This window comes from Aptenodytes patagonicus, chromosome 3 (assembly GCF_965638725.1).
Source record: "Aptenodytes patagonicus chromosome 3, bAptPat1.pri.cur, whole genome shotgun sequence".
NCBI lineage: Eukaryota > Metazoa > Chordata > Aves > Sphenisciformes > Spheniscidae > Aptenodytes > Aptenodytes patagonicus.
Window position 1 is genome coordinate 20,191,061 of NC_134951.1, and position 26,832 is coordinate 20,217,892.

At 42.2% G+C, this 26,832-nt stretch overlaps 1 protein-coding gene across 1 annotated transcript; it reads right to left on the reverse strand.

The window, feature by feature from the left end:
• Positions 1 to 17,266: 17,266 nt before the first annotated feature.
• SOX11 (SRY-box transcription factor 11) lies at positions 17,267 to 19,411 on the reverse strand. The gene has a single exon (XM_076332826.1). The coding sequence runs from the start codon at positions 19,357 to 19,359 to the stop codon at positions 18,148 to 18,150; it is 1,212 nt and encodes a 403-aa protein (XP_076188941.1). The 5' UTR covers positions 19,360 to 19,411; the 3' UTR covers positions 17,267 to 18,147.
• Positions 19,412 to 26,832: the final 7,421 nt, after the last annotated feature.

Genomic DNA, 26,832 nt, shown 5'->3' on the forward strand with positions numbered 1-26,832 from the left:
GTGAGGGAGATGTGTATAGTACAAATGATCATGGAAAAGAATTAAATTTTATCCTAGTTCAATAATTTATCCCAGAATAGGTAGATAAGGTCATTTTCTTGAGTATGATACAAGAAAAATGTTTATGTCTGTCCAAGTCAGTGATTCCCAAACTATAGGTCACAGCTGTGAGCAATTAGGATTAGTAGGTTCATGATCCCCACGGAAATGTGATAGGCAGTGTGGAGGGTGGTGGGTGTCAAAAAAAAGAAGAGCTTAGGAATCGTTGATCTAACATACATACCATGCCTTCCAAAACTCAAAGGAGCACTGCCTGAGTTAGAGCAGCTTGGAGTCTGGTCCAGCTCCTTCCTGGTGGCTGCAGTACTTGGAGCACCCTTCTGAGCACAGAAAGAGCATGAGGGTGACATCAGTCTTCTTCCACTTCTTACATGCCTGCATCCATTCCTTTCTAACACTTTTCCTCAGACATTTCCTTTCCACTGTAGGCCACGATACTGATTGCGTAGGAACCACCTACTTTGGTCTCTGCTCTGTCCGACTCAGAGAAGGGACAACAGGATAAAAGTATGTGTGACATAGGGGAAGGACATCAAGTCTCAGAGTGCCTTATCCTAGCTGTTTCTTGGTACACAGAAAAAAATCTGCAGGGCACTTATATCACTTTTCATGATAGCCCTTGGGGAACAGGCTCTATTAAGTATGTTAATTTTTTGCCTGTATAATGGTTCTTTGAGTCCTGCCCAAGTGAATGGTAACGTGCATTCCCTTTTATTTGTCTATACTTATGATTCATGTGAGCCCTGAAATCTATCAAAATGTGATTCATTTTAATTTTATCTGAAAATTAGCGGGGATCTTCTAGAGGAAGGATTCTTTGCCTTAGCATTGAGCTCCTGTCCCTTCATAGAGCTATCATAGCCACACATGAGTTCATATAACCAGGATTTCTCCAGAGAGATCACATATAGAGCAGGCACACAGACTCCTTACCTTCGTCCTTCTCCCGCTGCCAGACTCTCTCCAAATGTCCTGATTCCTGAGCATGCATCAGCTCTGAGACCCTGTTCTCCTCTCTTTCTACAATCCTTGCCTCTGGCTTTGTTGCTCTCATGCTGACTCTTGCAGTCTTGCTCTTGTTGTTATACATGTATTTCATCTTGTCTTTAAAAAATGTTGTTATTCTCCTAATTTTTTTCACTTTTTTTTTTTTTAATTTAATTCTTTACCTCCCAGTCATCTTATATGTCAGGTTCATGGTTTTTTATTACTTTTAAGTTTATATGCTAGTCTGCCTCATGCACATCCTTCTGCTTAGTTTTTCTAGCCATGCTTAAAAAAAAAAAAAAAAAAGACTGGTACATTATAAATGGAATTAGGGGCACTTAGAAAGGGCTGCATGAGGGGAATCAAATCCAAAGGATAGTATTTCTTTGCAGGAGAGATCATATCTGTATTTCCTTATGAGCATTGCCTAGCACCACTGAGACAATTTAAAGCTTGACAAATATTTTCATTTAAACATTTTACAGTGAAAAAACCTACTTGTTCTTAAAATAAAACTTTTGTACTGTTATTGTGCCCTTATTTGTCTAGATACTTTAAAAAAATATGGTTTGTTTTCCCTCTTTTCCCTGTTTTATTTAATTTTGCTTTATTTATTTCATTTTTCTCATGGGTGAATGAATGAACGAAAGGGGTCTGGGATGTTTTCTCACTTTTTCCATTTTCCTTCTGACACTCTGTAATTTTTCAAAACTTCCTCAACTTTGGAAAAAGTAAAGAAAAAATAAGTAAAATGAAACTCAGTAACTTTGTCACTCTATAATTTTTCCAAAAGGTGAAAAAGTTTTTAAAATGTAACAGAGAGACAGAGTTATAGAATTTCAGTTTTCTGTTGCTTTACACTTTTCTAGAGCTAAAGAGGTTTTTAAATTTACAGAGGTGAAAAAAAGCAAAATGAAAAAATAAGGAATAGGAGAATAGAGGTCACCATTTTTAATGAATGTCTTGTAGAAAGGGAAAGCTGAGGGGCAAAAAGATAGGGCAAAGAAAGGATGAAAAGTCAGATCTGAAGCTATGTAAAGAAAATCACATCACTTTGTGCACTATAAAGTAAAAAAAAAAAAAAAAGGAAACAGAATTTCCACTTATTTCATTATTTATGCTTTTTTTTTTAATAATGTCAGTCTTCACCATGACCAGGATCTATGGACCAACTCGAAAGCAGTCTACAAGGTTCCAATTCAGAAAAGTGCATACCCAAATTTATCTTTACATTTACCAGCTTGCAGTCTCTGGCACTCAGTCGGAGTCTGTAAATAGCCGTGAAGCTCGTTTGCGAAGGAGACAGAGCATTCTCAGAGGTCTCGACTGTGAACACATTTCCCCAGGCACTAAATTTAAACAGGAATCTTGTCACCCTCTACCCCAAGAGGAAGACACATTTCTTTGATGCTGCCATGATTTATACAAATAACTGTAGGACAGTAAATATTGCTGCACGTATTTTTGCTTCGTCTGCCCCCATGAATCTTGTGCTCGGTGCTGATGGCCCAGCTTCGGCCCAGGGAGAGCCCCGGGCACAGAGCATCTCCAGAGGCTCTGCTCAAGAGCTGCAGCCTGAGGAAGGAGAGGAGGAGACAGATCTCTCATTTAGAAAAGCGATCTTGCCAGGAAGGAACTATATGAATGATGTAACTTTGTGCTAAACATAGTGACCCAGTTGACCCCTCTTTTTTAAGCTTTCTAAATAACCAGAAAACCCAGACATCTGCTTTCCACGGTGCTCCCTCAACCAAAGCTGAGCACGTTGTATGGCCCCTGCATCGGTGTTGGGGGAAACTCCTGTCCCAGCATGGGATTTTAATCACCTGCAGTGATTAGGGCTGAATGGCCTGACACCAAAAGCACGTAACCTTCTCAGCAGGGACCTGGGTGGGTGTAGAGAGTCTGAATCCTACCCCAAATCTGGGAAGCCTAAGAAATGCAGACATCTAAATCCCAAAATGTTTTTTGAGGCCAGTCTTGGGAGAGTGGGAAGGTGGGAAGGCTGGTTTCCCAAGGCTTGCCCTGTGGCCTGGGGTGTTGGAGGTGGTGGCTTCATTCAGAAACCTCCCTCTTGGACTGCTGGAGCCCAGCCACACTCAGCCTCTGTGCACTGAGTCCTTACAGCCCACAAGTTATTCCATACCTGCTGGGACTGGGGGGAGTATTTCCATCTTGTATTTGAAAAAAATCCCAAAACCATAGTCATGTATGGTTCTATAAAAATGATATATGAAAGCGACCGTATAGAGTTGGATTTATTTAACTTCATTGTGTATGTTAGCTGTAAATCTAAAGGAAGAAATACAAATATGGGGGTGGTGGTGGTTGTTTTTCAGACGACAATGCTTATTGCCTTTACCTGTGAAACTGGAAAGACTGTAGGAGATGATCCAGATTATTGGGTAAATCATGCATGTTTAAGAATATGACTCTGGCTGTTTCTTTTGCTGGTTCTTCATTTTGTTGAATGATTTATTTATAGTATGTCTGTGAATCCAGTCCCTTCCGTGGATGATGTCATCTTTCTCATGTATTACACATGCTACACCCCAGGGAAAAAGGCAGCAATGTGTCTCACCTTCTACTATTTCTCATTCCTCTTAGATAGTGTATGTAGTTTATATACATATTTGTTTCAGCTGTCACTGAGGCATCTATTAAAAAATATACATTTACAGAAAAAGAGAGGAAAATTAGAGATGCCTGTTCAAGTTTGTTTTCTCTATTACTGACATTTCAGATAGCAGACAAACCACAACACTTTTCCTTTAGGAAAGTGGCAGCAGGAGAAGCTATGGGTTTTTTTGTGATTGTTTGTCTTCTCCAGTCTTTTTGCTACTAGCTTTATTTCATGCTATGACCATTTAGCCTTGGATTGATTAACCTCTCCAAAGCTAAGCATTAGCCATCAGACATGTAAAGTACTATGGGAATATGTGGCAAACAAGGCTTAAGTGAATGACACAAACAGAATAGTTTGTCTGCTATCTGAAATGTCAGTAATAGAGAAAACAAACTTGAACAGGCATCTGTAATTTTCCTCTCTTTTTCTGTAAGTGTATATTTTTTAATAGAGGAGGAAAGCAGGGTTGTTAAATACCTGTCTGGTTTTCTCAGTAAGAGGTCAATGGTTACATTTTTAACGTTACTTTATTTACTTTTGATTCTATTTATTATATATGTGAAATATGTAAAACTTTGAATCACATTGCAAAGTTACCAGAAAGGAGGAAGACAAAAAGCAATTAGAATATTTTTCTGTATTTTGGAGGCAATCTATTTCTCTACGGTGTGCTGGGAAATCCATCCCACACATTAACCTCACAGCTGAGCAGGTTACAAGCACCCCTCAGGAGGCAAGGAGAATTTCCAGTCCCTGCTAACTTTTGTGAGCTGGGAATTTGTGCCTGGCCCTTAGCAGATAAACTATGGTTTCCCTTGGAGAAAATATTTCTTATTTCATTGCCACCCTGCCAGTCCTTACCAGATATTCTCTCTGTTTCAAGGCTTGGCAAAACTTATGATGGACTCAAAATATTTTTTTTTTTTTTCTGCAGCTGTAACATACAAGGCATCATGTATAGCTGGAACTAAGTGTCTGCTTTAAACTACAGTTCATATAAATTAAAGTGAAAATAATTTTTTATAATAATATATTTATATGTGGCACCTCAAGTAGCTGCTTTATATTTCCCACAAAGAACAAGAATTCCGAAATCTGTGAATCTTTTCTCAAAAATCCTTTTTGATGTGTATCAGCTCCAACATCCCAATTCTCTTACATGCAAAAATGACATTAATATAAATGAGACTGATTTGTACAGAGAGGAGACTCTCAGAATCCAGATGCATTAAAAGGTTCTTAAAGGAGAATTGAAGACAGAGAAAAAAATCATGGAATTAGTCAGTGAATATGGATTTGACTAGACAGTATCCTAATATAAGGTATACAGTAAGTAGTTTCTGATTTTTAATACAATATCCTAAACAAATGGTTGTCGGACCGACTGGTGAATATCTTTTTTTAAATCTTCTATACCTGAAAATACGTGATTTAAAATTGATTAGTGTTTTACTTCTTAAATATGAATAACTTCATAAATATATATACACTTCTAATTTTATAAAGTAAAAATACGCGTGACAGAAAAACGCATGTATCATCACTGAGGAAAATAGCTAGCTAAGGTCCAGATAAATGTATAAGTTTCTGTCTGTGAAGCCTGAATCCATTAGTGAACTCAACTAATAGGTCAAGAAAAGTAATAGCCAAATAAATATTTTATTAGCATTTTGTGAAACTTGCTAATGGTTAAGCCTACTAATCCTACACTAGTGGGAATCTTCATTCAATATCAGGTCATTATTCAATAGATCTTGTCTCCAATTGCATACAAAGTGACTTTCTGGGCGTGACTGGAGAAAGGTATTTTCACATTAATTGAATTCTTTACTCTAGGATACAATGGAAGAAATCTGCTGCTGCTCTAACTTTTTTGCTGGTTAACTGATCACAGGGAATCAAGCAGCTGTATCAAGCTGCATCCAAAAAAATATGTCACACTTATTTTTCACCAGTTCTCATAACTTAGTTTTCTGTTGAAGTGACGAATAAAGAAAATGCTGGTGTCAGGCGGGAGGAATATCCCTCAGGCTCAAGGTCTCATTCTCCAAAACTGCAGCGTGGAGACACAGCCCTCCAGGCATCTCCAGTGGTTTAGGAGAGGAGTTGTCTGCGAATGCCAGCATGGATGTGTGATTGAATATCCCTGTCCTCATCCCTTGTAGAACCAAGTTTTAACTTCCAGAGGCATCATGTCCTCCCTTTAGGGCCAACTCTGTCATCACGAGAGACTGGTGGAGACTGGGGTTGCCATGTGTCCCATGTGAAGCCAGCGATGACATCAGGCAGCCACAGCATATCTTGCTGGCTGGTGCCCTGGGCATGTTCATTTCTCAGAAATGCCAATTAACTAGGACTGATCCTGACAGACCTAGCAGCAGAGGCAGCTCCCCAGTGTTCAGGGCACTTTGGAAATTATCCTGTTGAGGCAGCCCTCTCATATAGGTGCTAAAAAAAAGAGTATAGAGCTCAGTGGGCAATTCTTTGTAGGCAAACTGTCTGTCTTGCCTTTCTCTTTTAACTTTATTGTTTTTTTCTCCTTTTTCCCCAAGTCAAGCCTACTCTACTCTGTTTTTCCTGCTATCCACAGGACAGTCTGTGTCTGAGTTCAAACTTAGATGGCATTTATTCTGTGAATAACACTGTTATACTGGCGGAACATGCATGGAGCAAGAAACCATTGAACATCAGAAAAGGCATTGAGATCCAGCGCACTGCAGATGTACCATTTTGTTTCAATACTAGTATAACCCAAATGAGTCTGAAACTTGTATCCTCCTTTATGCTTTTCTAGGTTTAGTTTCATCTCTTATCCTGAGCATTTAAAAAAGAAAAAAAAAAAATCATCTGTGTTTGAAGCAGGAACTTTTGTGATTTGGTAATCACTGAGGCTAGACCATAACACTGTTGTGTGAATCAAGGGAGCATTCCCTTCTCGGGACACTAAATCAATTTTACTAAATTATGTTAATATTTAAGCAGGAAAAATACTTAATGACTCCCGTTATCTAGTCCAGATGGATTGATTTCTTTTCCTAAGAGTGCAGTTTATGAAAATATTGTCTAAACTAACTGTGAGAGTGCTAGAAGAACATACACTGTATGATTCTTATGTATAATTTAAATAGCAATTTCAAGGCTCCAGTTCTACAGCTGTTCAACATATAAAATTCTCACTCAGCTCTGCAGTTGGAGAAGATTCAATAGAAGTGATTCTACAATTGATTTCAGTAGGTGTTTTGACTACAAGGGGAGAACAAGATTGGCCAACAGTATTTGTAAAGTGCTTTTGGATTCTTGGGAATGAAGGCACTGCAGTGTAAATTGTTATCATTTTTATTAACTGGAGCACTCCCCCCATCCCAAATTCTATGAGAAATCTCCCAGTTTTAAAAAATTTGTAGCCGTAGTCTCATTCTGTGGTCCTCCTGTTCAAGGTGAGCCCCCATGTAAACAGGATTGCAACAGTTGTAGAACTGACACTGTATATAACGAGAGGCAGTATGGATCAGTAATATAGCAGAAAGGGTTTTAGGGCAAATTCCTTTTTACTTTGCCTTTGGCCTCATGACTTTTGCATTCCAGTTGTAGACAGTGGTGACAGCTTCTCTCCAAGATTATTCCACAGATTGAGGCTAAGGTATTCTCCAAAATTATAGGGCTTCATGGTCAAAGTCCTGCAGAAGTAGGGTTTATAAGCTGTATCTATGCTAGTAAATTAAACCAGGGTCTGTTCCCCGGATCTGAGGCCAGCTGGCATGATCTGGCCACATCTATGCTATTACACTCTCTTACTTTCCAAAACAGAGCGGCTGAATCCAAACTGCCTATTGGGAATGATCTTTGGCCCATGCTAATTTCCAAATTGTTCCAGTGATTTTTTGGAAGAGTGCTAGCATTCACCAGCCAAAACCGTGTCAGGGATTTTTTTCTAACAATTTAACAATACGGACAGCTGAGTTCCAGTGCCTGGACTATGTGCTGACTCTGTTTTAATTTCTTAGTCTAGATGTGCTTTCTATCTCTTCCCTGTGCTTTCTATTTCCTGAGCAAATGCTCTACCTACAGGATACCGTATCAGTGGAGACAGTTTTTCATCTGTCATCAGAATAAAACTATGAACTCGCTTGAGATCTTGAGTGAACAGAGATGTCTACTGTGAAATCCTGAGTCAGGTGTCGGAGACACCAAACACATCCCATTTTTACAGTCAAGCTGTAGACAGGTCCTCACCCAGCATGAAGGCTGAGTTCAGAAATCTACCATGGATGGCCAGCTGGAGCCAGGTGCCTAACTTCTAGGTACTGCATCACTTGAGACACATGCTCTCATCTCAGTATATTTATTAAAAAGTATTTGAATAAAGTTGCAAATGCATTTTTTCCTATATTTTTCCTTAACTTTGCATGACTGATACAGCAGCTTTAGTAATGTTTGTGTAATTATATTTGTGCATGAAAGACTGTGATATATATCAATATTTACATCTGTCCATTTACATATAAAATACATGCTCAGGAAAAGGCTGAAGGGAGAACATGTGTGCAAGAGATTGCCATAAGGAAAGCAAAGATAAGTATTTTTGAAAATCTATTGACATAGTCTTCTCAAACATTTTTAATATTATAGTAAATACTTTCCAATTTTATGTTACTTTGTATATATCTTTGCTTGTCTTCCAAATGCATAATACATTTGTGAAAAAATGCAATATTTTACATCTGACTAATAGTGAAAATATGCAAAAATGTCTAGTCATAAAAGCTCTTCTTTGGGGCTGGAGAAGACTCAGGTCATCGCAGCTACATCAAGATTCACATTTCAAACAGGCAGTTATCTAGGGGGGTTATTTTTGCTGTTGTTATTTCCCCTTTTACAGACACTAATACCCCACTATTCTGTTTATGAAGCAATTCACATCAACTTCAGGCAAAATCAGGATGGATAGTTTTAACAGTTTAAGTAGGCAGTTTTCATAAACGTAGTTGACTTCAGATGAATCTTTCTGCCTGCAGAACTATTGGCTTTGATAACCCACAGCTGATGAATGACCACTTACAGCTGAGGAAAGCAAAGCTGATTTTAGGCTATGGCTGTCCATAGCCTAAAAAAGAGATAGTAGTAGAAGTTTCCAAGGACATAAATGGGTGGAAGGTGGGCAGTTCTCACTGATTTTCTACCCTTTTTCTACCCTTGAAAAGAGAATGAAAGGCAATGCACAGCAGTGCTACTGTCAGGGGAGCAGTTTGGTTCTGATCTCTAAAGAGTATGAGCGCTAAAACTCAATGAACAAGGTGAATGAAATTAGGTGAATGAAAGGCAGGCTTTACAGAGATTTAGGGAATATTATTACAGTAAGATTACGGAGACAAATGAAGTCTCATCAAGTAAAGGCTAGGTGCATGTGTAAGCTAACTTTACAAACAATTAGATGCAAAATAGAAGTTCTTAGTTATGGTACTGACTTGAAAAAAGCAATCTGAACACACATAAATTTATTGCAGAGTTTTAACTTGATACATATTTGGTGTCTTAGAGAAAAAAAAAAAAAACCTACTTATGCATATGAAATGCCAAAATGCCACATTAAAATTAAACTTAATGGAACAATTATAACTGAGATCTAGATTTTCTTTTTTGCTATGCATTTCTTGGACTGTCTGTTGTGCTTGCGTGCAGATGAATCCTGCCTCATTCCCTATGTACCCTTCAGTATTTGTTAACATTGTAATTTGAGAAAGTAAGACTTGTATTTTAAAGTATATACATGAGTCAATTTTGGTTGAAGATAATAATCATCTTCTAAGCCAATTTACAGAGTTGTAGAAAAAGTGATCTATCATAGACACTTTAGCTTATGTAAATGTCAGAGTAATGTCAATAGATGTAAACGTTGGATTTCAAGGGAAAGGGCCAAGATGCTTTGACTGTGGTGGGAATTGTCATTTCTAGAGCTGGAATATTTGTGTGGTTTTCTTTTTTTTTACTATTCTACCAAAATTTTAATAGGCTATGAAAAGATTATCTTAAAACTTATGAAACTCCAGGGATAACACTTTAAGTCCAACAGATGAAAATCTTCTGAAGTTCTCAGGACCTTAAAGTATAGATTTAATGGACACTACATTCCAGCCAGTTAGAGTGGTCCAGCCAGCAAGCATTTTAATGAAAACACAACTACATTATATGTGCTTGTGTTAACTCTGTAATGATGCAGATGTGTTTGGGTATCTGCGTGGGTCTATGTTACCTACGCTCCAAGTATTCATACATTTCTTCTAGGGTTAGACCTAACATTCAAACTTGAGAACATATTAGTCAAAACTGAAATGCCAAGTAAATGTTTTTCTTCTTTCCCCCAAACTCGCGCTTCTACCCTTTCTTTCATACAAAACTGAGCCAACACCCAGGCTGCACAATACCTCCACAATGATAGTTTTAAGATGCGATAACTTGTGGTTTACCAATCCAAAACCACTTTCAAACATAGATAGGAAAGATTCCCAATGTGTGATGAAGAAATTCCCTCTGGCAATAATAAGACCTGATATAGCAGAACTGAAACTCAACTTTCCAATGCGGTAATGACACTTCTCACTCAGGAAGAACCAATCAGAAGACTTCAGATAGAGACATTTCAGATAGCATGGAGGTGACCTTAGTCTGTTCTAGAAGATTTCTAGTTTGTCTTTGGTTATATATAATGGGACTTGAATAAACAAACTCTACAGGAATTAAAAAAACTACCAAAACAAAACGCCATGGAATACTCTCAGTGCATTGTTTCAAAACCTTCTAAAATACCTTAAAAATGCTTCTTGAAACTTTTTTGATATGTACAGAAAGGATAGTGGTATGATGGCTGTATATAAAGATTTTATTTCACTGCTTTACAATGACCAGCTTAAACTTCCTATTTTTACTATGACATGTCACATTCAAACCCTTACTTCACATCAGTTACACATCTCCATTCACACAAAAAATACTATTACAACAGACTTTTGAAATTATATAGATTGCTTTCAGTGTTCTCAATAGGTTTGATAAGCTAAACAGAAATCAAGACTTGTCATCCAAGAAGTGTTTTCTGGAGAAAGGAGCTATTTAGCTAACTCTGTTGGGATAAGGAAAGAACAGGAACAATGGGAAGAGCTGTGCTCAAGAGTCACACAAAATTATCGGGAACCTTTTATTTGGTGAATTGACTCTTCCCAGGTTTAAAGGCTTGTATCAGCTACAGCTGAAGTTGATTAGAATTTGTCTATTATTTCCTGGATATTAGGAGTAACCAACAACCCCCCGGTGGGAAGGTATTATCAGTTCCTATTTTCATCCCTATGTAAACTTGCAAAAGTATAGACATTAAATATGAGCAAGAGAGACATGTGCCTTGTATACTTTTTGGAATATGGGAATATGCCTACAGGCGGGAGCTTTAGAAGGTTAATTTCAGCAATAGATGGCTTGTGTTAATTGCAAATTTTGAATTTGTAACAATATAATTCCATCATTTCTATAAAACAATATTTAATATACAACAAACTTTCACCACATAAACACATTAAAAACACCTTTTTATAGTTCCAAGAATTGATTACAGGGTTCTCATAAAAACATTTTCATAACTAGAATCTTAATACAGAATGATTTTTTTCTATGCCAAAATACATTTAGATGGTAAATTGTTTGTAGAAAAAGATACAGAGAGAAATGGGGTTTGCTGGCATATAATCCATCTTATTTCATTCTTTCATGGTCAACTTTAAAGCAATATCTAAAATGTTTATCATAAAATACTTTATTGTTTTATCCAGAGTCTTAACCAGGAAAAAAAAAAAGTTAATTGGCTTATTCTCTGTTTCAGTGTCTCTCATGCGTGCCCAGAACAGCACTTACCCTCTGTGCATACTGCCTTGACCATAACTACCTGTTGAGGGTTTTTTTGAAAGACATAACATTCTCATTGACTTTTAAGCTTTGGGTGCCCACAGAATGAAGAGTGGATTCACTATAATAGCTGAACTGCATTTACCAAATGCAACACTGGGAAAAAAAAAAAAAAAATCCACATAAAAACACATAGGAAGATTGATCACACAATTTTATTAGAGTCTTTTGAACAATTGCATTATGTTGTTCCTTTATTTAAAAACTCTTGCAAAAAAAGACATTGGAGTGGACTGGTTTCAACCCTGAGCATTAACACTGCATATCAAGTACTGTAGTAAAGAAGCTGGTTAAGTTTGTAGCACTAGCACAAGTCACTGATATTAATCCTCTAGGTGATCAGGTTTTTACAAAAAAAATACATAGTTTTCAATAAATAATGCTTAATTTTACAACTTTGATACAGCAATGTCATACACTGTTTTGACACATACTAAACTCTGCATGCTATATAGTCTACTAGAAGACAAAACTTTGCCATGCATTTTCTTTTTCTAGTGCTAGAAAACACTTTGTCCTCCAGTGCATTGCCTCAAGCAGCCTTACCATCTTCCTTCTCTCACAGCAATAGGCCGTGCACTGGCATGCAAAAACCTCAAGAAAAGGTTTCCCCCCCACCATCACTCAGACTTCTAAACAAAAGTACTTTTCAGCTTTTCCCCCCAAGACCTGGAGTGGCTATGAAAACTAATTTCATGTGGCCTTGAAAAGTCTTTGAAATTACATATTTTAAAAGTGTCATGCTTGAAAAACTGCTCTAAAACATTCAATTTCCCCCACCTGTGGCCATCATGCAACATCATTGAAATGTTGTAACCATCAAAAGTCCCACACTGGAAAACAGGCCTCCATTTTAAAACAGCCCACCAAAAAAATAAAAGGAAAGAAGAAAAAAAGTATCACAGCATTTATGTAGACTCCAAAACGCCAACATATGTACAAGAGCAAAACCAGATACAAATTGTATATGAACTAACAATGGCATATAACTCTTCTCCCTGGCTTCGCCAGGAGTTGAGGCAAGTTGGTTTTGGAGATAAGCAGGACGATGGAAACAAAAACAAATTGTGACAATGGGAGTTCCTGGATTAATCATTATTATTTGATCAAATTTCTTCAAGCGGTAAATCGGTGTCTTGATTTTCTTGGAAGTGGGAATTACCAAAATCTAAAGCCCTAATTAATAACATATAATTCTAAATCAAACCTGTTTCTGAGTATTCGCAAGTCTTAGAAGTTTGGCGCCCTTGCGCTTTTTCATCCTGCAAGATTGCACTTCACAGAAAATCCAGATGTTGTAGCTAACCACAAAAGAAGAAATTTGATTAATTAATAAGGATTGAAACCTCCATTCTCACACTTCCAGGTTGTTGTTCATCATTGAAAACCATTCACCCCTTTTTATCCATATTGCTTTAGGGGTTTCCTTGTATCTACAGAAGTCATTCCTTTGAAATTGCTGTCAATCACAATTTTCTAAGAGTTTTTAAAATATTCCTATCTTTGCACTGGCATAAGTATTGGGTTTTCTAAGAGAATCTCAACCCAAAGAAGGTATTACTTTTATACATGAAATATTACGAACTTTTGTTTCCCTTTTTGTAAGTCATTCTACACTTTCTGCACATTTGTGCTTTATATTGAATATAAAAATAGGTCTTTAAAACTCTATTTACTTTAAACTCACTAAAAAACTACTTGCTTGTGAAATTCTCTTACAAATTCACTGCATCCATGTAGAGAAGATAAAACTAATTAGGCAGTTAATTGGTATAGGTAGTGTGCAAAAAAATTAAGAAAAAACAAAAACAATCACAGCCTTCGATGTGGGTGAGGGGAAAGGAAATAAATCAAAGGAATACAACTGTATAGTAGGGGAAATGTAAGGCAACTCATTGTATTAAGTTTTTGTTGTTTTTTTCCTGGCCACGCTTACAAATGAAGGTTAGGAGGAACTAAGACACCTATCCTGCCAGCAGCCCTTGAGGCAAAAACTCCCATTAAGCTCAATGAGAATTTTTTTTTTTTAACCAGTGCAGGTTTAAGGCCTTACTAGGCAACAATTGTGAAGATGTAAAAAGGAACTTCATGAACTGTGTTGAATATTAAACACCTAAAAATTATATGGCCCTGACTTTGACCCCACACCAGATTTACCTTGGTGTAACAACAGAGTTGCACTTTCCTCAAACAGGCATGAGTGAAGGATCAGACTGCACGCATGCAAATCACATTCAATAGACTTGAAGAAGTTTCATCTGAACTTCAGTTCAGACAGTGAATGCCTAAAGAGCATGTAGCACTTAAAGGATGCTTGGAATGAGTCTTTCTACCACATTTGTAAAAGACTGCACTTAAAGGAAGAAAATATTTCTTAGTTGTGGTTCTTTTAAAAGGAAGAGAGGAAAAACATAATAAAAACAACAAAAGGGGAAAATGGTAAGTTTACAAAAAAAGTTCACTTTAAAATTAAAAAGAATCATCATGTTTGATTAGGTTTTACATTGAGTTGACATCCTCAGCGTTACCAAGTAAATTGTCTTTCCACATAAAAAAGCTCATTTTTCTCCCTTCTATCACTGAGTCCTATTACACTTAGAGTAGTATTGTACAGAGACAAACGCAAAGAATGTGGAAAAAAAGGCCACAGGAGATACTAAGCCTGCAACAGGACTGCTCTAGCAGGTCAACAAGGATTCCTATGCACACTAAAAAATAAAAGGAAAGAGAAACAGAAGGTATGACTATTATTACATGTGACAAAAGCAAAAAATATGAGAGTAGCTTAGCAGATGCTATTTCTCATGATTAGAAGATTGTTTTCTACTCTCACTGAGATCAGCAGGAGCTTAGGCATTCAACAGCATCAAACTTCAGCCCTAAGTGTAGTGGCTTAAACAGAACACTACCTAATTTTTCCTTGAGCAGTATGCAACAATAAACTCTGAAATAAAAGAAACTCTGCTGTCTGGACAAAAATTGTCTCCCTGCACCATATACCTTCACTCAAAATATTCCTCTGATATAGTATTGTATAATTCCCATCTAGAAAAAAGAAAAGATATACTTCTGAGTGGGTATTATATTCTTTGACTAAAGTAGACCTGTTGCTCTTTTAAAATATGCCTGACTGCTCTGTACTTGGATCCTTTAAATCAGTTATCCTTGACTAATATTTTAAATGGTAATTTTAAAAACATCTTCCAGAAATATACGCAAGTCAAAACTTTCGTAGGCTGAGACACAGACCTTATTACAATGCAAACTAAATGCAGCCCATATTTGACCATAATCGTTCATAACTCATTGAACATCTGTAAAGCACAAATGTTTAATGACACTGCCTATTATCACTTTAATAAACAAGGATGCATATCAGAAGAAAGGGACTGGAAGAACAAGTCCACGTACTCTCATGATAGCTTGAAGAATTACTAAGAGAATTTTGGCTCAGTTTTAAGACTTAGAACCTGATCAACTTACTCCATCACCCTAGCCCAAAAATGGATTTTCGATAGCAGGATAGTGAACGGCTAGGCTAGAGCACTTCAGTGTATCTATTTTCTTTCACTCTTTTGCCTTAGAAGAGATAAATGTCATTTGTTTTCAATCTGATTTCTAAGTTATTACATGGAGAACACACTAATCATTTGAGACCAAAAACTGAAAATTCAAGAAACTCTGTTTTATTGAGGACTATCCATTGCCAAGGATATCTTGTATATTGTAATTAAGTTTGTTTTAAAACACAGTTTCTCATAAAGAATTATCACAATGCAAGACATAAATTTGAGTTCCCAGATATGCTATATCTCTTTTCTGATAGCAAAGATTTAGGCCAAACAACTTTTATTTAGAATCATGAGTGTTTTATTATTATTATTATTATTAGAAAGAGATCAGATTATATTAATCATTTTACTACCAGTTTAACTAACCTAAAGTAAGATATCTCACCACTTAAATGCCTAAGAGTTGTCTTTGATTAAACATAACATGCATGCAGGTTTTAATGTTATGTTTTATTATGCCTTACAAATGTGTATGCAGGATTTTCATTTCAGCAAGTCTGAAAGCCTGTAGCAGTGGTTGCCACCAAAATACCAGCACAGTGAATTGTCCCTGTAAACAGCTGGATCATTAATTAGTGGAGAAAAAAAAAATAATTTACCAATGCCTATCAGATAAAAAGTAAACTTCTTGAGAAACAAACTTCCACCTTGTGAGTCTGTTTATTGCCATCAGCAGTTATTTCAGAGCGCGCAACCGAAATCTGATGGCTCCTAAGGTTAAAAAAACCCAAAAAAACCCCAAAAAACCAAAAACAAAAAAAAAAAAACCCGCACACTGACAAAGTCTGCTCACCTACAGCAGAAGCTCGTACTCCCCCCTTCCTTCCCGTGCGCCCGCCCGGGGCGGCGGGCAGCCCTCCGGAGAGGGGCCGGAGCCGCCCCGCCGGGCCGAGCGCTGCCCTGGGGCGGAGGAGATGCGGCACCGCTACTCCGAGCATCATCTCCGCGTCAAGTCTCGCCCGGGCTATTCATCAAAAAAGGGAGAGAGGGGAGGAAAAAGGAGCAGCGGGGGGAGGACCGGGGGTAAGCGGAGGGGGGGGGGGGGGGGGGCGGGCGAGCCGCGTCCCCCGCGGCGGCGGGAGCGGGCACCCGGCCCCGCCACCCCGAGAGGAGCCAGCCCGCCGCGCCCCCCGCCCGGAGCCCACCTCCCTGGAAATCGGATGCGGGGGGCCGGCGGGGCGGCCCCCGGGGAGTCGGGCTCGATCACCGCCGGCTGGGGGGAAGGCGGGAGAGCCGAAAAGACCCGGGGCGAGCCAACCTGCCGCCTCCCGGCCCGGCCCTGCCCGTCCCGTCCCGCAGCGAGCGAGCCCCGGCCCCGCCTGACGGTGACCCTCGCCGCCGGCGGGCACCCACCGGGGCCCCGCGGAGCAAAACCGAGGGGAAAAAGGCAGGGGGGTGGTGAAAGCAAAAGAAAAGAAACAGTCCTTACTCTCCTTCCCCCCTAGCTATGGTCATGCACAACAGCCTACAGCTACCGCTCCTCCGCGGGCGGGCGGGGGGTGACAACATGGCATCTCCAGCGTTACTTCTACAGACACTAATAGCGATACGAGTTTCTATCAGTTCCAGCTGATTTATTAAAATTGTCAAGATACAGACTTTCAGCATTAAAAAAAAAAAAAACAGGCTATGATGTTGACAGTGCACAAGTCTGCTTTTGCCATCATTTGCTACAAAATATGCAGATGGTCTGTACTTTAGATTATATTGCACAACATGAGAAACTTTTTTAACTATGTGCCTTTTTCTTTTTTTTTTTTTTGCTAAAATCGAGAATCCAGTTTCATACCTTCCATCTGGGGCCCCATCCACATATCACAGCGTATGAGATACATAAAGTCCTACTATAGTACAGTACATATACAATCTTTTAAACTAAGATAACAGCTCTGAGGTCTATATCACCATTTTCAATAAATCTTTACCTACAAATATTGAACAAATCTGAACTATAGCTGTACAAAAAAAGTGTTTGTTCCTTTTTTTTTTTTAAAACCACAAGGCCTTTAGATGCAAGGATTATTTTTTTAAAATTTTAATCCTTTTAAAACCAGGACGTAACGTACCAACAAACTTGCATGCTAAAAACAGAGAAAAAAAAAAAGAAAATAAAAGGGAAGAAGTGCCTGAAAAGTCTTACTGAAAAAACACAGCAAGAATGTTCCCTTTTCACTGTACAAAAATACGCCTGAAAATATATTAATTTTTAAAAAAGACTGAGGTCTGTTATGTATCAAAAATGTTTCAATACCTTTTTGTACTGAGGTCTAGGCTGTCTGGTATTCAATCAAGGAGGTATAAGGGAACAAGTTACAAAAAAAAAAGTTGGCAAGTAGAAATCACATTTGTAAAACCATAAACAATTTGATCTGAAAAGTAAACTCTGATCTTAAGTCAGTTCAGTTATTTGTAAGCGTTTGTACAGTCTGCATTTTTTCAAGCTCCCTGCAGCTTTGTTAAGAATCGGATGCATAGAAGACATCAGTTTTCTCCCTCCAAAAAAAAAGTTGCAATGGTCCCTTTCGGAAAAAAAAAAAAAAATCAGAACAGTTCTTTAAGATCTCTCACGGGAAAAAAAAAAATCCACAAACCCCCTTGAGTAACAGTTGTGCTGCCAAAAGACTTCTTTGCAGACCATCTTCCAGACTTCAATCAGAGACCGACAAGCTTCAAACAGCGCCTTCTGTATCATTTTTTTTTTCCCCCAGTCCCATTTGCCTTTGCTGTTGTTGTTGTGATCACCAAATGCAATAAAAATTAAAAAACACAAAAATAAAAAAAAAATTAAAATCACAACTCCCGGGCTCGGAACTAACTTCGAGATTTTTTTTTTTTAAAGAAAACAAGACTTTTTTTTTTTTAATCATCATCATCAGCATCATCATCATCACCGGCGTCGCGCCGCTCCAGCTCCGCCGCTGCCTCGCCGCCCGCCCTCGCCGCCGCCCCCGCTCAGTACGTGAACACCAGGTCGGAGAAGTTCGCCTCCAGCCAGTCGCCCGCGATCATCTCGCTCAGCTCCGGGGTGCAGTAGTCGGGGAACTCGAAGTGGGAGCCGAGGCTGCCCTCGCTGAAGGAGTCCAGGTCCTTGTCCACCAGCGAGAGGGAGAGGTTGCCGGCGGCGGCGCCCGCCCCCAGCTCGGCGGCGGCGTGGCCGTGCTGGGAGAAGTTGAGGCTGAGGTCGAAGAGCAGGTCGTCCGCCTCCTCGCTGCCGGCCGACGAGGTGGAGATGGACCGGGAGGAGGCCGGGGAGAGGCCGGGCGGCTGCTGCGGCGGCGGCGGGCCCTGCTTGGTGATGTTCTTGAAGCTGTAGTAGAGTCTGCTGCCGCCGCCCGCCGCCGCGGCGCCGCCCCGCACCTCCTCGTAGAGGCTCGCCCCCTCGGTGGACTCCGCCGAGGAGCTCAAGGTGGGACTCGCCGGCACTTTGGCCACGTTGTACCGCCGCAGCTGCTGCGGCCCCGGCTCCTCGTCCTCCTCCTCCTCCTCCGCCTCCTGCTTGATCCGCAGCTGCAGCTCGTCCTCGTCCTCCTCCTCATCCTCCTCCTCGTCCATGAAGACGCACTTGACCGTCTTACTGCTCACTTTCAGGGTGCCGAAGACGTACTCGTCCCCCGCGTAGTCCCCGTGGTGGGCGGCTTTGGCTCCCGGCTTGGGGGGCGAGGAGGCGGAGGAGGCTTTCAGCTTGCTACACTTCTTGCTGGAGCTCTTGGCGCTTTTGCTGCCGCCGCTGCTGGTGGGTGCGTTTTTCTCCGGACTTTGGCTGGCGTTGGGCTTGGCCGACGGGTCCATTTTGGGCTTTTTCCTGGGCCGGTATTTGTAGTCGGGGTAATCGGCCATGTGCTTGAGCCGCAGCCTCTCCGCCTCCCGGATGAAAGGGATCTTCTCGCTGTCCTTCAGCATTTTCCACCGCTTGCCCAGGCGCTTGGAGATCTCCGCGTTGTGCATGTCCGGGGACTGCTCCATGATTTTTCTCCTCTCGATCTTAGACCACACCATGAACGCGTTCATCGGTCTCTTTATGTGCCCCGACGCCGTTTTGCACCAGTCCGGATCGCTCTCGTCCAAAGCGACCGGGCTGCAAGCCATGAACTCGCCCTCTTCTGTGTCCATCGCTTCCCGGGGCAGGTTGCTCTCCGCCTCCGTACTTTCCGCTTGCTGCACCATGGTGCGGTCTTGCCGAAGCGCCGCTCTTCCCGCCGCGCCGCTCCCCTCCGAGCCAACAAAGCCGCTCCGCCGCCCCCTCCCACCGCCGCACCTTGCCCCTGCTGCGAGCCGAGCCGAGCTCTCCGCCGCGCTGCCAGGCGGAGCCCGCGGGGCGACCGGCGGGCGCTCGCTGCTGCCCGCAGCCCCGGCGGCCCGCTGCGGCCGGGCCGGGCTGGGGCGCGGCTGGGCTGGTGCGCTCGGCGCCGCGCTCTGCCCGTGCCCCGGCCTCGCGCCGCCGCCCGCCCTGCCCCGCCGCGCGCGCTCCCCCTTCTGCAAAACTCCCGGCTCCTCGCCCAACTAGTTATCAGCGTTTCATATGGGTGACATCACTCCCGCCGCCGGCCAATGGCGACGCTCGGCCGCGCCCACCGACACGCCCACCGCTTTTACCCGCTGCCCCTCCCCCCCACCGCGCGCTAACACACCCCCTGCGCGGGGGGCGGCCGGGAGGGGGGGGAGGGGGCCGCCGGCTCTCGCCGGCTCGTCCCTCCGCCCGGGAGGCGGCGGCGGCGGCGCCGCGGGGGGCTTCGCCCGCTGCCTTCGGTCGCCGCCGGGCGCGGAGCGGTACGAGGCGAGGTGGGGAGGGGGCCGGCGGCGGCGGCTCCCCCGTGGCCCGCTCCCCTCAGGAGGCCGCGGAGCCCCGCGCGGCTCGGGGCGGCCGGCGGCAGGGGGCGCTGGCGCTCCGCGGCCGCCACAGCGGCGGCGCGACGGCCCCTCCGGTGGGAGCGGGGCCGGGCGGCCGGTGCCGTCCCCGCCGCCTTCCCGCCGGACCGGGCTCCGCCGCCTTCCCCTGCTCCTCGCCGGCGGGTGCGTGGGACGGCCTTCGCCGGGGGAGAGTGCCTTCCGCAGCGCGGCGCGGCCGCGGTGGCCGGCGGCGCGGGTCCGCCCACGGCCGTCTCCCCCTCCGCAGCGCGGCCGGGGCCGTGAAGCCCCGGAGGAACGCGACAGGCGCCTCGGTTCCCTGCCCTCACGGGCCGCCCAGGGCTTGCCTCGGCGGCTCGTCGGCAGCGAACGGGGCTGCGAGGCCGCAGGGCAGGGCCTGGCACGCTCCTGGGGCGGGGGGGGATCCGGTTGCCTGCGGATGCGGACGGTGCCTCGGCGGCCCCGGCCTGCTCGGCGGCGGTGCCCGCTGCTCCTCGGGGCCGGGCCAGCACGGGCGGCCTGCGCGGGGCGGGGGGGAGGTCCCCCTGTCACCCAGGGAAGGCCCAGGCTGCCCGCAGGGGGTGAGCCGAATGAGGGAGGTCATCGCACCCACCTGGAGGCATTTCCCGCGTGGTGTAGGCAGAGGATAAGGGCAGTTTCTCCAAAGTCAGGGGTGAAAACTTACAGAAAGCATCTAACAGTGCAGATTTTTTGTTTGTTTGTTTGTTTTCCAGAAAGCATGCAGTTATTCAGCAATGTTGTGATTATTGCAGAATGCCCGTAGCAGATCCAGCTATTCCGGATAATACCATGTTTGTTTTCATCGCAGAATTTATGAAATCCAAAGCTGAGGGTGTACTCATCTGTGGTCATTTTGCTTTGCAAAACGTGTGCTGAAAATGAATTCACCTACTGTTCTGTGGGTCCCTTTGTGTTTTTCTAGCTACCGTGTACAGTTATTAGCAAGACAAAAGTTTAATAAGTTTTGTGATGGTTGCTGGCTGGATGCAGACATGATGGCAGTGAGAGGGATGAGCCCTGGCACAGCCTCTCCTCTGTCAGAGCGCATCCTATGAACTGGTGCTAATGGGGCAGCAGGTCCCCTGGTACATCATCCTCTAATTAGCACAGTGGTTCATTTTCCTCAGACCACAGCAAAATTACTGTGTTTGGATGATGTGACTATGATATCATAGGGCTGCAGAGTGACTAGTGCTGTTACAGGAACAAAAAAAACCAGGAGTCGCTCACCTCTTTTAGCTTTTATGGATACATTAGGGCTACCAGGTCTCAGCTGCACTTCTCAGGAGTCAGGAGGAGTTTGAAGGAGTAGACAGGAAGCAGATACATAGTGTCGTGTCGCTTCCCCTGCCTGACCCCAACTGGGTGTACAGAGTAGAGGGAAAGGAAAGGGCGTAGCTTAAGAAGGTTCAGTTACTTCATTGTAAAGATGTATTTCGAAAAATACCGCTCTGCCTCTCCATGAGTGTGCCCCCAGGAGGGAATTTTCCTCTGAGGCTTGCTGCCACCTCTCTCTCTCCTTGTGATTGCACCTGGTGGTACAATCTAGCCCCATAATAATGCTTATCCTTTGGGACGTAGGAGGTAAAATGGAAAATTTGCCTGGCAGGGTTCTCAACCTGTCATAAAACGTTACAATTTAGAGAAACCACGTGAGGAGAGGGTGCAGTACCTTCAGAAGTGCCCGAGTTCATGCCGCAGCTGTGGACAGCTGTGGTCTCTCGGAGGAGGGCTGTTGGCAGGGCATTCCTTCCGAGAGGGCCGCAAATTTGGCACTTTTTGCCCTGTCTGGGTGAGGACTCGCTCAGATCGGGCACACTGTAGAGCCGTCTGTGTGGCAAGGGTTTCAGAAAGGGTGAAAGTATGTTTCTCATAATGATGGCGTGGACAGGAGTCTCGGGGGGTATGTAGCTGGGTGGCTGCCTCCAGGGAAGGCAGCTTTACTGCCGCTGGGCCTCTGTTACTAAAACCATACCAGGATACCAAGCGTCTCGGTTAATCCTATTTCTTAGTATTTTTCTGTAAATACCAGTATTCAGATTACAAAAAAAAAAAAAAAATTGCCCCTGTGGGAAATTCTGAGGTTTTTACATGCATTTTGAATCCAGATAGAAATAATGGTGTAGTTTTGCAAAATGAAACACATCAAAATGTTTTAATTTGTTGGTGGTGTTTCAACTTTTATGGGAGACTTCATTATGTCATATAATTGCATAAAATTCAAGCTGGTGAAATGACAATTGAATGTTTCCTCAATTCCCTGTGAAATGAATCAAAACAATTTTCATAAAATACTGTTATTTTGTCGAATCAGCATTTTTCAAGAGCCATGAACATATTTTGGAAAAATTTCAGTCAATTCCAATGGTAACCATATGATCAATATTCATAAGACATTTTGGTGACTAGAACTCCATCCACCAGGATGACAGAATCTGACATTTAACACATTAAGATCGGGAGAGATCATTTTTAATAAAGCTTTGGTGTAGATTGAAGCCACCGTCGTTACCACAGGCTTCGTCTGAGATGTTTCTTCTCCTTCATGTGTGTCCCTGTGAAGAAGCATATTAATACTATGGGCATCATGTAACTTTCGTAAATCCCATTTTTCTGTTTTGCTGGTATATCTCATTTTCTGAAGTGTCTCAGCAGCATTTCAATTTTTCCTCAGTGATCTTTTAAATATAAACAGCATTACTGTTTTCTCATGCTTGTTAATGTTATATTCTGATTGTTATTTGTTTTATTTTGAAGGGTAGTGCTAGGAAGATAATGAAGCTGAAAACAGACTGATAAATAATAGCCACACTCAAGAAAAAATTGTCTTGAGGATTTTAGAAATCTGATTAAAACATGTACGTGAATAAGTAGATATTACTGTTAAAATGAAATAATTTACTGTTCTAAAAGCAGTTCAATAATTGTGTGTGTGCGTGCGTGTGTATTCCTATTAGAGCGCAGCAGTTAGAGCTAACAGCCCACTACTCATTCTTTTGAAATTCAAATGCATAATCATCTTTCCATTATCTAGGTCAATAGAAGGCTGGGCTACCCCAGAAAGTGGGAGAAAACAGGTAAAACAGGATTCACTAGAGAGCTTAATGCCTGCCCCCTTGGGTGGAGGCTGGTTTTGTGGGTCTGCGTCTACACTGGGCTTCCCAGTGCTCCCTGCAGTTCTGGGGGCTCGTGTTACCCGGAGTGCAGTGCAGCATGAACATATAATGCCAGTGAGAGCAGTGAGGTCTGTGAGGCTGGAAGCTGGCGAGATGCCTCCAAAGGCCTGAAGCTAGCCAGCAGAAAACGCTTCACGCAGGAATATAGGTCCTCTGAATGCGGCCCTATGTGCTTACATCTGCCTCCATCGGTGCTTAAAAAGATAAGTGATCCATCTTTTTAAGAGACTGGCCTTATGCTGTTCTTGCAAGATTTTGCCTACCAAACAAGAATTAAATACAGGCAAAAAAAAGTTTGTTGTTGAAGAAACAGTGTTTTAGAAAAAGTGGAGGATATTCCCTCTCCTTACAGTGCCTGCTCTCCGTGTTAGGTTTAAATAAACTGAAAAGCCAAGATTTTTACTGTGCTAAGTCTGAAGACAAATAGTACTATGAGTGCAGTGTTCTCTCGGTTATTTATTTATGCATGTTCTGAATTGTGCTGCAGATTTTTGTCTGGAGAGCCCAAAATGACTTTGCCTGGGGAACGTGTGGGAAAACTGGAGTTACGCACCTTCTGCAAGGTGTGGGAAGTGGTTTCAATCACAAGCTGTAGATTCAAAATGGAGGAAGAAAGAATTACAGTGTCAAGAGAGCTTTGTCTTAACGGGAAACATATGATGAATTCTGAACGGAGGGGTCACACCCGAGGTTAGATCACAGACACATTTCCTAGGGATCTTTTCTGGAATAAACATAAGTTCCTTGAGTCTTGCAGTCATGAGGAAAAAATAAGCTGCGGTCTTACCTCGTGTTAGCTAACGCAGGGTAAAATAGTGAAAAGGCACACCGGCTGTGCTTTTTAAGATTTGGTGAATCTTCCCTTCCCTAGAGTTTTTATCTTAAGCTGCTAATTCACATGAAAAATTCAACTTCTTGTCATCGCTAGGAAGATGGCGTCCTCTCCTGTCTTTTCAGCTACTGTACGCTAGCTACGGCACGCTCTTGGAGTTGAGATTGTGTATGACTGTGGTTTCCACAAAGCCTTTGTTTTGAAAGCAAAAGTATGTAGGCACCCGGAGCTGACACGCTTAACAACCGAGTTTCAGAGTGAGAGGTGAAGTGCGCTCATTCAACTGAAATCGAGTAATCATTCGAGATGATGAACTAGTTTAGTCAAAATCCAGAAAAACTCAATTTACATCCAATTTGAAACTAAATGTAGACAAAGGTATCCAGACGTACTTAACCTTGATTTTGTGTGCTGAAATCTTTATTTTGCCAAAAGTACATGCCTCAGCTACAGCTATGGTGAGGGCAGTGCAGGGGGTGGTTTGCTGGCCGGCCAGCACAGAGTATAGCATCTTTCCAGGTGGTGCAGCCCCCTGGTGCTGGAGAGGTTGCTGTAGGGGTCCAGCTGGAGCCCAGAAAAGCTGTCAGTGGGAGCAGGAGCAGCTCCTCCTAGCTCACCTCCTGCCAGAGCTGAGAACTTGCTCATTGACCGATGCACAGCTCTACTCCTGGTCACGTAACAGAAATCTGACAAAAGAACTGCCCTTGAACTGCTCGCTGCCTGTAGGTAGCTCCAGAAGCATCGTTTGACCATTGTTTGTAAAAACACGATCAGCAAAGACATCTTGGGACAAAGAGATTGTGTGCATTGGTTGTAAACTGAAACAATCCAGGAGTTAAAAATTGAACATCGAGCAACCTTATTCTTGCAGCATATGTTGTGTACAAGGTGTATGGCTGGGATTGACTCAGGGTGTCTGAGTCTCGCATCCTGAAGCGTGTTGTTGCTTCACCATCCTCCCCTAAGACATTGTTAGACGACAGTGCTGTCTCACTGGGGCAATATGGATGGGCCATTTCTTCTCAGCCCCAACATATTGATCTTATACAAGGAGATGTTTTAAGATCCCAAGATGTATCATCATTTTTCGTAATATCATCCTGATAGCAAAGTGCAACTTATTAAAAAAAAAAATCCAAATGTGTTCTGTGGGCATCGTGTACACTGCAAAACCATTTTATGCTATAAGAAACGGCATAAAAAAATAGTGTTGGCATGTTCCACGTACATTGCAACCCTCTCAAAATTTTTGCTTGCAAGACAAAATACTTTTTTTCTTCCTAGTTGTGAGACTAAAACCCGGCTCTGCAAGTCAGACGGGGTCCCTTCCATCCCACAGATCATTGTAGTGCTAGTAGTTCTGTTTGGCAGATAATTTCCTCAGCCACTTGTGTGTAACCCTATTGATTTGAACGTCTGCCCCCAGCAACACCTGTGCAAATTCACGGATGGCAGTGGGATTGCACAGATGCCATGGAGGGCATATTCTGGCATACAGGATATTTATTACTGGTGGTGATGCATGAGATGGAAGGGATCCAGGACTCAGGCTGAGTTTGTGCAGCTGGCAGTTAGAAATTTACTTGCAAACTGAGCTCATTGGGTAGGAAAATCAGTGTGATAATGAATCCAGAGCCCCCAGTGCCATTTTTACCAAATCACTTTTTAGGGCAGGAGAACAATTTAGAAGAGCTGTGTCTCTTATTAAAAGTGCCTGAAAATTGTACTTGAAAAAAGTGAAGGGAATCCCATAAGAGATTATATAGCAGTTATTTCATATCAGAAATTACTGTTACTAAGCTTGTTTAAATAGAAATATTTACTTGTTTCTACTGAAAATTTGAAATATGTAAATCTGTGTGAATTTAACACAAAAAAATTAATTTTAGCTTAATTTTAATTAAATATTCAGTAGGCAGTTACATGAAATTAAAAAGAAAACAATTATTTTTAACAGGTTTTATTTTGATTGATATGAAATCTTCCACAAAATTCAAAACAATTCCAAGTGACAGAGTTTATTCATAATACTATACATTTATATTGTTGGCCTATAGACATTGAAATCCATAGTGGTTTAGCAAGTCTCTTAGGAAAAAGTGTTGTACCTTGAACCAATTATAGACCATCTATGGTTAAATTGCAGAACCAGTTTGCTTAATATGGGTAATTTGATGTTGTAACATATTTGTCAGTACCCTAGGGTAGTCTCTTAGGGGGCACAGGTTTCACTGTATAGTATTTCACACTCATATGTGCGCCAGTTAATCTGCTTAGGTGGAGACTATTTACGACTTATATAGGATTTGTTACATTATGTACTTAATTTATGCAATATGCTTAAAGCTTCTCTTTATCAAGTCTAGGATGATAATCATAGTTATTGCATTGAATTTGCCTTTTTTTTTTTTTTTTGGGGGGGGGAAGTCTAATTAGTCCAGCAGGCTTCTTAGAATGTGAAAATTGAGCAAGGACATGCCAAAAATGCATAACAGAATGGTATAGCATTAGACTTCACACCAATATACCCATTAGAGATATAAAGCATGTTCACAGTTGAATAGACACAGACACACAGATTTATCATTTACCTTTTCCTCCCTCCTAAAGAACAGTGGAGGGCTGCAGCTGGCCTCACCCTCACTTACAACCAAATAACATTTGAAGCTATAAAATGGACACAGGGTGTTTTCTTTGGCTCCGCTGCCTTGAAGGAGGCAGCAACATGACCTGCAGGAAAGACATTTACCATGTTTCATGTCC

Excerpts from the sequence above, each read along its gene's own strand:
- SOX11 (XM_076332826.1), bottom strand. The coding sequence starts at position 19,359 with ATGGTGCAGCAAGCGGAAAGTACGGAGGCGGAGAGCAACCTGCCCCGG.